The 12,529-nt window shown below is 46.0% G+C and overlaps 1 protein-coding gene across 2 annotated transcripts in view; it reads left to right on the forward strand.

Moving 5' to 3' along the window:
- Nucleotides 1–12,289, forward strand: part of LOC144145195 (uncharacterized) — a 49,901-nt gene extending 37,612 nt beyond the window's left edge. For both annotated transcript variants that reach the window (XM_077676717.1, XM_077676718.1), the window contains one exon: nt 12,052–12,289. In XM_077676717.1, coding sequence (XP_077532843.1) covers nt 12,052–12,129 — 78 coding nt within the window. In that variant the 3' untranslated portion in view covers nt 12,130–12,289. The remainder of the gene's footprint in view (nt 1–12,051) is intronic.
- The last annotated feature ends 240 nt before the right edge of the window (nt 12,290–12,529 follow it).

Genomic DNA, 12,529 nt, shown 5'->3' on the forward strand with positions numbered 1-12,529 from the left:
CGTGATGGGGCGGTTCTTTCGAACCAGATAATAAATGATGTCACGTGATCACTTAATTACGACTCCTCATTATTACAATAATAATTAAAACAACAACAACAACAATAACAACCAACAGCAACAACTGCAACAACATTAACGTAACCCAACCTACTTAACGTCGTGCGCCCCCAGAAAATGCTCTGCATTTGACCGTGCCCCTCGTGAGGGGGATGTTTCATAATTTTTTTTTTGCTGTGGGTTGCAGCCTTAGTCAACAAACTAATATGTGTTCTAAAAACCTTCCTTAGAGGCGTCATTATCGAGGTCACGAAACACAAGATGAGGAGCGAGAATAAAAATTTTCGCTTAAATTGTTATTATCTCACTGAATAAAGCATCGTTTGCTGCCGAAAAAGCGCTGATAGCACATAACATACGAAATATTTCTACTAAAACAAACCTCCATTTCGTCTTCATGGCCTCTTTGACCCCATACCAGGGAGTGGCGGACCTCGCGTGTAACGTTAATGTGGCTGTAGTACAACGGGAGCACTCCCTCCTTGCTTCAGGCTGCAACGAAAGGCTAGAGTAGTTCGATGCTCTGTTGCCTCTTTTGAGCAGCGGTATTGTAACCCGTCCACATCAGAAGCTCATTGACTGTCATCCCATGAAAGAAAAACGAAACTGTGATTCCTTTCATCGAAAGTACACCGCTCTGAGATGTTCTCAACCTTTTGTGTTTGGGGCCCCTTGTTAAGAAAGAGTCTGTCTGCGTACGTCGGTGTCTACTACTGCAACAGTCATCCTAAGCTGTTTTAAAGTGAATTATTTTTAAGCCTCATAGATGGCGACATTGCTCCGAAACACAGTGCAGGAGAGCCAACTTTTTCTGGCGATCATGATTGTGGGAGAAAGGAGCATAATTCTCTGGTGGAAAGGCAATGCCTTCAATGTCCACAGTCAAAGTTCAAAATCCACATCTTAAGCCTAAAACGTAGTGCATGGAAACCAAATTACACAATGGGCTTCCACTAAGGCATATAAAGACGATGATGATGATAATGATTGGTGCTGAATGCCGCAAGGCCAACAAGGGCGAAGAGCTCTAGAGAAGTTATTTAATCGTTGAGACCGTAAATATAAAACCTGTGAGTAAAAGTAAAAGTGACGCAAACGAAAAGACAATGGAGATTGCTAGGGTATAGGGCCAATATGATTACACGTGATACGACAAGGGCTGCCGAAATTTTACCTCAGCTAAAAACTTGAGAACACGTTGACTAGAAAACATCGGCTTCGTCGGCTAAAAAGTATGATGGGTGCGGTGGACTGTGCCGTCTGCATAATTCAGGGTAATGTTTGTGTCGTGTTGTGTCAAGTGCCTTGCATGTGATTATAATGTGGACTGCGGATAGGTCCTTTCCACACCTGCTAGACATGGGTCGCGAAGATACAGTGAGCAGGTGGGAGTGCGCTAAATGTGTGTGGCCTGTCTTTGTGCGGCCTAGCCAGGGCGACTTCAGTGTACCTGTAGTGTGAGACAGTTGTGTAGAGTCCCAATTGTGGTTTTAGTACGTGTTGTTTGGTGTGTGTTTGTTGAATCCAGTTTAGAGTCAATGTGTTACGAAGCTGCCGTCTGATGTATGTAATTAGGTCGGTGTAAGGTACTGTTGTCACGTCAACTGTGGTCATGAGAGCAGCAGCACCAGCCATTTGATCAGCGGTCTCATCGCCAGAGATTCCATGGTGCCCTGGTACCCAGCATATAGTTATTTCTAAATTTGAAGCATATGCATGCATTAAAACCTTGAAAAGAACATTATTCACATAGTTTTTAGACGACCTTCTTGATCACAGTGCCTGCACAACGCGTAGAGAATCTGTGTACACGATGGACTTAGGAATTTTATGCTTTGTGATATGATTTTAAACGAGTAAGATGTCATACGCTTCTGCCATGTAAATACTGCTATCGAAATTAATGGTTTTACTAGCGCTAAAAGTTGGCCGGTGCGCTGCACAAGAGACAGTAGACTCAGTTTTCAAAGCGTCGCTGAATAATTCTACGCAGCTGTATTTGTCCTGCAGGAACAGGAAGTGCTAAAGAATCGCACTCTTGGTACCCTATTTTTTTTACTTGCGTGAATGACACGTCGCATATTATAGGACGAAGAAGTCCTTGGTTGAATGATTTTATAGATGGGTGTATTGTGCATGACTGAAAGGCTGACTTTGAGAGCAGAAGCCTCCTCCTTCACGCTGAGAGAGAAAGGTGAGGAAACAGTTGGCCTGTTTGAAAATAGTTGCAAGTTTGATGGTTCGTTCATGATAGGATTGAAAGGGTGGTTGGTGAGAGACACGATCGTAGATGCATAAATCAAGTTAACATACTCCCGCTAAGAGGCTAAGAGTGCTTGAGAAGAAGTTATTCGATTGTTGAGACCATAAATACTAAAAACCTCCGAGTAAAAGTAAAACTGACGCAAAACAAAAGACAATGAAGAAGGTTTGTGTTTAGGTCCAGGATGATTACACGTGATACGACAAGAGCTGCAGAAATTTTACCTCAGCTAAAAACTTAGAAACACGTTGAATAGAAAACATTGGTACGACGGCTGAAAAGTATGATGGGTGTGTTGGAATGTGCCGTTTGTATAATTCAGGGAAATGTTTGTGTCTTGTTGTGTCAAGTGGCTAGGTCCTTTCCAGACCTGCTACACATGAGTCGCGAAGATCCAGTGAGCAGGTAGGAGTGCGTTGCATGTGTGTGGCATGTCCGCAGCCTAGCCAGGGCGACTTTAGTGTACCTTTTGTGTAAGTCAGTTGTGTAGCATCCCAACTGAAGTTTTATTACGTGTAGTGTGTTGCCTGTTCGTTGACTCCAGGGTAGTTGCCATGTGTTACGAAGCTGTCGTCTGGTGTGTGTCTTTAGGCCGGTGTAAGGTGCTGTTGTTACGTCAACTGTAGTCATGAGAGCAGCAGCACCAGCCATTTTATCAGCGGTCTCACCGCCAGGGGTCCCATAGTGCCCTGGTATTCAGCATATAGTTATTTCTAAATATGAAGCATGCATTATAACCTTCAAAAGAAGATTAATCACACAGTTTTTATACGAATTTTCTGATGACAGTGCCTGAACAACACAGATAATCTCCGGAGACGATGGACTTGGCAATTTTATGCTTGATGATATGCTTTGAAACGAATAAGATGTCATACGCTTCTGCCATGCAAATACTGCTATCAAAATATTATTTTACTAGCGCTAAAATTTGGTCCGTGCGCTGCCAAAGAGACAGGAGAATCAGTTTTCGACGCGTCGCTGAAGAATTCTGCGCAGCTGTACTTGTCCTGCAGGAACATGAAGTGCTGAAGTATCGCCCTCTTAGGTACCCTTTTATTTCTACTAGCGTGAATGACAGGTCGCATGACATAGGACGAAGATGCCATGGTGAAATGAAATTATGCATGCGTGTGTTGTGGGTGTCTGAAAGGGGGACATTGAGTGCAGAAGCCTGCTCCCTCACTCTGTAAGAGATAGGTAAGAAAATAGATGGCCTGTTTGAAAAGAGTTGTAAGTTTGATATATCGTTCATTATTGCATTAAAAGGGTGGTTTGTAAAAGACACGATCTTAGATGCATAAATCAAGTTAACACACTCCAGCTGATGCCCTAGGCACCATTTGTCACACTCGACATACATACTGTCGACAGGGCTAGTGCGGAAACCGCCCCATGAGAGGCGAAGGCCAAGATGCAGCACTGGGTCGAGCATTTTCAGTGGTCTTTGTCGCCGACCCTTGCACGACACTGCCATAGTCATGCCGAGACCCCACCAAGGCAGGGTAAAGGCGCAGCAGGAGTTGTTTGTTGGCCCCATAAGATTGGTGTGGGAGAACCATAAGAATGTTCATTGTTTTTGAGCATGTGCATTTAAGCTGTTTGATATTCGGAATGAATGTAAGCTGTTTGTCAAATAAAATACCTAAAAACTTGTGTTCCTTGTTCACAGGTATTCACACGCTAATAAGAGTGATGTCGGTGTCTCTGGGTGGACCCCAAGCTTCCTGGAGAACACAACACGAAAGCTTTTTCCAAGTTTCAGTTTGAAACCATTCTTGTCTGCCCAGCTGGAAAACTTGTTACACCAAGCTGGGCTTGACGTTTACAGATTGACATATTACAACATTTAAAAGATATTTGGACGTCGTCGCCATACATGGAATAAGTGATTCTAGGTGGCAGTGCCTTCCCAAGGTAGTTTATCTTGACTTTGGAGAGTGCGCAACTCAAAACGCCACGAGAGGCACGCTGTGTTCTTGAACATGAGCCTTGGAGAGTGCATTATCAACTCTCACACGAAAGGTCCTCTCCGACATATAACTACAAATGATGTTCAACATGTTTCCCGAAACACCAATTGACTTCAGGTCATTATGGATGGCGTACCGTCAAGCGGTGCCATATGCTTTCTCGATGTCTAAAAACCCCATAAGGAAAAACTGCTTACGCATATAGCATCCTTGATATATGATTCAAGAGCGGCAAGTTGGTCGTTCGTAGATCGCCCCACCCTGAAGCCTGCCTGGCAGCTCTCGAGAAGGCCATTGTACTTCAAGTGGTCATGAGTATTCTGTCGATAATCTTCTCGAGAAGCTTGCACAGGCAGCTTGGGAATGCGATGGGTCGGAAGCTAGCGGGAGAGGAAGGGTCCTTCCCTTCATTCAAGAATGCTACAACTATGGCGTCCCTCGAAGACTTTGGAATGTGCCCCGAAAGCATTGTGGTGTGTGTAAAGGTGAAAGAGTGTTACAAGAGTGTCTGCGTGTAAGTGCTGTATCATTATATATGTGACGTTGTCTGGGCCTGGAGCTGAGGGTTTACAGGTACTCATAGCACCCCTCAGCTCATGAAGCGAAAACTCAGAGTTATAAGACGTGGCTGATCTGTCATAAAATAAAGGCTTTTTTTCGGCCTAGAGTTTGTGTTTCATGAAAATGTTTGTGTAGTGTGCTGAACTGGACACGTGTTGGAAGTGTTGTGCAAGTTTTTCAGCCTGGTATTCGAGTGTGTCCACTATTGTGCTGACCAGAGGCAGGCTGTGTATTTTTGCCCTTTGAGTTTGCGCATTCGTGTCCATACCTTGCGTGTGTCCGTGTATGAGTTTATTGATGTTATGAATAGGCGCCATCTATCTCGTTTTGCCTCACGGGGCACCCGTCCCGTTTTGCCGGTTGAAAAATAAGAGCTTACCCGGCGTGGGGTACCGACGAAGGATACCCCAAGCCTTGTTCATGGCCTCTCACGCCCGCCTACAGTCCTTGTTACACCACGGCGTCTTCTGATTTCACGGGGCACCAGAGGCGTGGGGAATGGGCTTGTCGGCGGCTTCGAAAATGTGCGCGACGAGGAGTTGAGTTGCTTGATGTACGTGTCGGTGTTTTACGGATGTGTGGTGTGGTTGAGATGTTTCTGTAAGTGTACTGCGGTTAGCTCTAGCTTCATTGAACATTTTATGGGAAGGTGAACCATTTGAGACGTTATCTAGGTATTTTAATGCAGTGGGAAAGTGGTCACTACCATATGAGGGAGTGGCGACATCCAACTCAAGAGATGCAAAGGGAAGTGCGGAACGCAGAGCCGTATCGAAGTGTGAATATGTGTTGTGTCCTATTGAATGGTATGTAGACTTGTTTTTATTCAGCAGGCATGCTCCCGAAGATGTTAGAAATTGTTCTGTAGGGCGACCTCGGGAATCCGTGCGAGAAAAGCCCGAGAGTGCATTATGTGCATTGAGGTCGCCTAAAAGGATAAATGGTGCGGGTAGCTGCTGATCCACGAGGCCCTCGAAATCTGAGTTCGAGAGCTGGAAATCAGGAGAGATGTAAACGGAGCACAGTGTTATCAGCCAATTGAAAATTATGGTAGTAATGGCAACAGCTTCAAAGACGGTCTGTAATTTGATAGTGTGACACGCCAAGGACTTTCGGGAAATGATGGCCACATCCCCGGAAGATGTACCACCATCATCCCTGTCCTTCCTAAATACCTTGCAACTACTCAAGAAATTTGTATGTTTAGAATTTAAATGGGTTTCTAGTAGACACATGACACTTGACTGATTGGATTGCAGTATATCGTACACATCTTCAAGGTTTTTAAGAATGTCTCTACAGTTCCATTGAGTTTTGTTTTCACTCCTCATTATTTGGTGAGAGAGCTACTGGAGTGTCTAGGATCAGTGTTTTCTTTCGGGGCTGTGACTCTCGTCTTTTTTAGCTTGTCCGGAGGCTTTGGCGACGGGACACCTTCGTTGCGCTGCGTCGCAGGCAGTAACTGTCCAACGTCCACTTCGTCGTCGAATTTCCTAGGAGTGCCTGATTGATCAGGCTCATTGGACCGCGCACCCTTTTGGGCGCGCTTTGCCTTGCCCGCTACCGCCAAGGGCTTCAGGAACGCCTCAGATGGCACAGGCTGTGCGGCGGGGGTGGTAGCTGCCGGGGGTTCCTTCGTATGCATCTCCTCCGTGCCCTCGCGTGTGCTTTGGAATGGGGGAGCGGAAGGGGTTGCTGCAGCGGCATCCCCAACAGACGTTGTTGCCACCACAGCCGCTGCTGGCTCAGCGAGGGGTGGCAGCAGCGGGACCAGGTCGGACTCGTGATGCTGGTTCCCCGCCGAAACCAGACGCCGCTTCGCCTCCTAGCGAGATGCGTCGGCGTGGTTCCCCAAAGGGAAAGAGGTGTACCTTTTTCGCGCCTCTGGGAAGGTGATGTTCTTGTTGACTTTCACGGCCATGATCTGTTTTTCCTACTTAAACGTTTCACAGCTCCTGAAATAGGCAGCGTGCAGTTCCTGGCCGTTCGCACAGGTGAAGTTCTCGGATTCAGAATTGTCAGTTGGGTGATCTTGTGGTGCACATTTTGCGCACGTCAGTTTACCACGACAACAGGTTGTACCGTGCCCAAACCGCTCACACTTAAAGTAGCGGCGTGTGTTCGGGACGTGGGTCGGACCGGACGTGTAATGAAGCCTGCGTTGACCGACTCAGGAAGTGTTGAGCGATCAAAAGTCAAGATTATGCGTTTGGTTGGTATTATTTGGCTGTTTAAGCGAACGTTTATTTGCCTCCCTGCCATAACGCCCTGATTACTAAGGCCCTCGAGCAGATCGGCTTCGGTTTCGCTTATAAGATCCCGATCAGTGATCACGCCCTGGCAGCTATTAAGGCTGCGATGAGGCGTATCTTGATGTCAACATCGACCATGCGCGTTTGGGTGAGAAGGTCAGCGGACTGCTCTTTGTTGTTCACCTGTATGAGGACCTCATTGAGGTTGTTGTTCACCTCAATAAGCCTTATACGGCTTGCCGACGAAGCTTTCCACATACTTGGAGATTAGAAACACGGAGTGAGAAGTGATGGGCTTTGTCTTATCAAGAGACTCCATCATCGAAAAGCGCGAGAAATTATCGTGCTTTGGGAGAGAGGTTGATTGCAAAGGAAGAAAAAAAACTTCGGTGCAGCCCCTTTTTAGGGACCGATCATGTTTGGAGGGGGTTTTGGAAATATCATATGCTATTGTATAAAAGCAGGGAACGGGGGTACCTTCTTCGCTCCTGTTACCCTGATACCGAGAAAGGTCCTTGGTCTCCATACCTGGTAAACAGACAGGGAGCCGATCCGCCGGAGCTTGACCTGGGTTCAAACGGTCACCGCTTGTGGTTTCGGCCGTTCACCTTAAAACTACTAGCCGCGGTAGATTACAGCGGGAGTAGGGCGCTCGGGGTCCGCGGTGACGCCAATACCCTCACCAAGATTACTCAAGGTGCCCCGTTCGGGGAAAGGCATATCAAGCGCCTAAAAGAAAAAGTCTTTCCTTGGTCGAAATCGAAGCTGGGTAACTTGCGTTGTGACGCCTACGCCTATCCAATTTCGCCATACCGACACGGTCGAAGCAGTTGGGATCTTAGGCTTTCACTTTCACCTTGTTTGCAAGAGAGAAAGCTTCACGTTTCGACCATCTTGCTTTTACAAAAAAGGGTTGGATTTTTTTTATATGCGAGCTGTTTCCAAAGAAAAAAACGTCCGGCAGCATAAACAGCCTCAACATGGAAAAGAAGAGCCCGTGAGTTGTTCTGAGTCGCCGCAGAACAAGCGTAAGATGCGGTGGTTTTCTCTGCAGTTTCCTCGATGATCCCAGTACCTGCGAAAGCACACCCTTGCCTCTGAAGGTGTATGGAGTGTCTTAGTTCTGCAGCACACCATGCAAGGCTGGCTGCCCTTCCACATCATTTAAGGGCTCAATAAATCTTGATGCATATTTCTGACGACAACGCTAAACTTCACACAGTCACAATCATTCGATATCAGTTTTGTTCTGGGAAGTGAGAAAAATTGCTACGTCGCCGAGAACCTGTTGTGAAGATATAAATCTTGCAGAATTTTGTTTCAATCTCAACACTCGGTCCTGCGAGGTGGAAAACTTTCGGGCCCCATCAAAACGTTCTAAACTGCATTATACTTTTCCCACGGTGCTTGTACACTGGCGACCACAATGCGAGTCCTAACTTGTGCGGGTCGCTACTGGTTCGATTTCAGAAGTTTTTCTATACTTTTGTTAGCCTTGTTTATGTGCGGGTACTAAAATTGAACAGTTTTGCGAGTGGCAAGTGCTGTTTTGTTAGCTCTTTCGTTACGGCCGAAAAACGGGCGATTTTGAGTGCTTTCACAAAACCATTTCTTTCTCTTGAGCGTGTGGACACATTTAGCATTGCTATGCATGGAATTGTAGCTTATAGATTGCTCTTACAAACACATAACAGCAGTTTTGTGAAAGGTAGAATTACAGTTTATTAGTCAAATATCAGAACGAAATGCACAAAAATGTATACACGCTACGTATATAGGCGATTCTAATGAGCCTGAAATTATTTTAATAATTCTAAGATGTACAAATTATTCTTACATTTCTTGGTTATGGTTCAATATATATATATCAGCGCTGTACACCAAGTCTTGTATTTTTGTGGTCCCGTCAACCTAGCGTAACTGACGGCTGTGCCACTCCTCGATGCCACTCGTGTGTAAATCGGTCATGCATCCAAGCACACTCTTTTGTGTTCTGACAGAAAATCCTTTTCACTTTAGTGGTAAAAAACTTGAAAAAAAAAATCCAGCGCTCTTGAGAAGTGTCGTGCATCGCTACGTAGCGGTAATCTTACACGAGTGCCAGGCTATCATGAAGGTGATAACGCAATATGGCGCGGCGCATTTGGCAAAATATCCCCACCGTACGTTCTCCAGACCCTACACATCAATGTGTAAAGCCGCAGTCGTCATATAGGAAGCCGTTTTTGTTGATACATACAGCCCAAATACAGCGGACACCGTTTTCATACAACTCGCCACTATCGCGGGTTCAAATTTCACTCTTGGTGCGGTCTCTGCACGCGAAATATCAACAAAATATAATAAAATTGAAAAATGAGTTGTCAATAAGTACGCCACATGGCGTTAGTTTCCCGCCAGGCGCCGTTTTTAGCTTTCGCGGGACGTTTGAAATCATCGCAACTCCGTGTCCGATGGCCTATGGCGCCGCATGGGTACTAATTTGAACAGTTTTGGAACTCTCAAGTGCCGTTTTCTTAAGGTTCTGTTTCTTGTTTTAGGCAAGGCATACTGGTGAATTTATCTGTCCCCATTGGGAACTGAATTGATGTAATGTTAAATATTTAGGACCTGCAGGGCGACCCCATCTTTTAGTTGAAGTGTTTAAATAGTTATGTTTGATGATCATGTTCCTGTGTCCGCGTAATAACAATGAATTTGTGGTACCTGCGTAGGAGAATGAAACCTGTACGGCGAGGTAAACTACCCTCTATGAATTTTATTTTTCCGAGAACCTACGTACAAAATAGGTATAACAGGCAACAGCCATTAAAGGGACACTGAAGTGATATGTAAACATTGCGGGATTACTTGCGCAAATTGTAGTCCGGATTCCCCAGGCCATGTTTCGACCACCCTGGGCGCGTTTACGCGATTTTATTTAGTAGAAAAATTATTTCGAAAATGCTGTCCTCCTCCCTTTACGCTCGCCCATTTTCTGCGGCGTTTTCGTGTGACGTCGCGAGGAGCCGAGCTCGCAATTGGCTGCGCTACTGCACTGCTCCCCGGCCTTCAGACAGGGTCGGTCGGCCCAGCGTTTCGTCCGCCGGCCGCCGACGGGTCGTCGCAATTTGTTCGCTCAGTTGAAACGAAGCCAGGACACGTTTGTGAATGGAAGAATCTGCCTTTCTTTACTTGGTTAGTTTGTACACTGTATCTAGCTCCAAGTCAAGGTCGCTTCACACAAGCGCTGCACAAGCGCACATGCGACGCTTCGCTGACTGGTACGCCAGTAGGAAAATATAAGGCCTCTTGAAGGCGGGAGAAGAGTCAGCGAAGTCAATATAGGTACTAAGGAAATAAAATCAACTGATATGTTTACCGTACAGCGTAAAACTAGGGTGCGGGAAGCACTTTTTTGCGCTGGGCGAACAAGCACAGCGGTCAGCAGCACGACTACGCATCTGCGGACGCTTTTCCGTCTACGAAATGCAATTGCTAGACGTCAGCTATTGTGGAAACTCGGGCGACGCTTACTGCACGAGCGCAATACAACAAATAGACTGCTAAGCTGCTTGAAATGCCAAACTAAAGAAAAGTATAAACTTCTTGTACAATATATACCCTATATTACCAAGCCCAGCGGACCCCGCCCCGTGGCCGAGTGGTCTGGGGCGATAGATATGTCCCCGCAAGTATTTTGCAAGTTACGAGTTCGAATTGCGTGCGGATACGTGCTTTTTTTTATGTAAGTTAACTTTTTCGTTTTCCGCCGATGTTTGCTATATTGAGTTCACCTTTTTTTTGGGCCGCGACGTTCATGGCTCCACGAACTAGTTCACAAAACGCGCGCAGGCTGGCACTGGCGCGCTAGCGAGTTATCGTTGGTGTGCTGTTGCCATAAGCACCGACTGCTTGCAGGCAGTGGGCACAGGCCAGAATGAACAGACCCTTGGGCTGGTGCGAACACGCTTTTTACGATACAGGCATGAGGAAGGCAAGCTCCAAATATGGGGGAAAAGCGCATGACATTTGGGCGTCTGCGGGTAGGCGGAGGGCGTTCATGCACTGCGTAGGTCTCGGCTACTGAATGCTACGATTCCAAGCCGTCCTGGGAGGCTTATCTTTATGCATTTTTTCATCTGACAATATGGCAGAAGCGCGGTACGATGTTTACTGAGTTATTGAGAATGCCCATCCAACAACGCCACCGGTTGTGTTTTACACAACCGAAACCGAAACCGAAACTTGTTTGGTTGCTCACCTTGGGCATCGTCCAATCACGGTGCCCGCTCCTCCCAACGTCACAGCTTTAGTTGGTGCGGCCGCCGCAAACCGCGCATGGTAGTTTTTCTTCTTTCGCGCTTTGTAAAATAATAACCGATTTGTCAACCGGATAAACGATGAAAAGTGTGCTAATTTGAGCCAGTCTACGCAGTGCAAGCAAAAACGGGAGCTTGACAAATTCACTTCAGTGTCCCTTTAGGAAGCAGAAAGTATTGACGTATTTAGTCTTCGTTGTTTCAAACATGAAGTGCATAACTTGCTATAGTTAATACTATAGCCCAGTATAACTGTCCGGCTCATTAGAATATTTTATGGCTAACGGTTTAGTCTGCTCGTAGGGGCATTTCGGCATATTTACTACTAAACACTAGATGCCTGTTTTCGGGCAATATGACGTTTGAAAAATTCTTCTGCTTGGCCCAAAAAAGTAGAAGCCATGATATGAATGGACAGCTGCCCCTGAAGAAAAAAGTAGGCAATATATTTTAGTAGGCAAGTATTTTTGGTATTTATCCTATTTATCCTGAACGTAGCGCCTTGCTGAAGAGCTAAAACGAGTATTCCACGTCTTCAGGAAGCATTAAAAGATGCCCGAAAAGCCTATACAATTTTCAGCGGAACTTTAATACTGCTTATTATACACTGACGTTGCTTGTATCGCGTTTATTTCGTGCAGCTCTGCATGGCCGTCAAAGTACCTAGCGACAGGGTTGCCAAGCACGTGGTCGCCTACTTGATGAAAGTGGCCGGATGACCGACAAACAACTCAAGGCGCTGGAATCTGACGAAATGAGAGCTTAAGGAGGAGATATTGCGAGGTATTCTAAAGGAAATGCAAACTTCGAAAATGTCCATGTGCTGGCCAGAGTCCGGAAGTTGATATCTCAAACATGGGCAATAAAGCTATGTTATTGTGTGCACAGCAAAGCCTCTTCGTTCATTAAAAAGGCCTCTTCCTGTTTATTCCCCACCGTCTTTTGACTACCTGGACGGATGTTAACAATGAGCTCATTTTGGCTTCTTCTGGCTAATAACTGAGAGTTTCGTAAAAAGGGGCCACTCTTGTTCGTATGGATGTCATTATTACACTTGTGTGCGGGCAGCCTAAGCTTCCGAATACACGTGTCAGCACTAAATCACTTAAGTCAGGCAAA

Source organism: Haemaphysalis longicornis, unplaced genomic scaffold (assembly GCF_048455015.1).
Source record: "Haemaphysalis longicornis isolate Haplotype H1 unplaced genomic scaffold, Haemaphysalis longicornis Haplotype H1 scaffold_7, whole genome shotgun sequence".
In the NCBI taxonomy this organism is placed as follows: Eukaryota; Metazoa; Arthropoda; class Arachnida; order Ixodida; family Ixodidae; genus Haemaphysalis; species Haemaphysalis longicornis.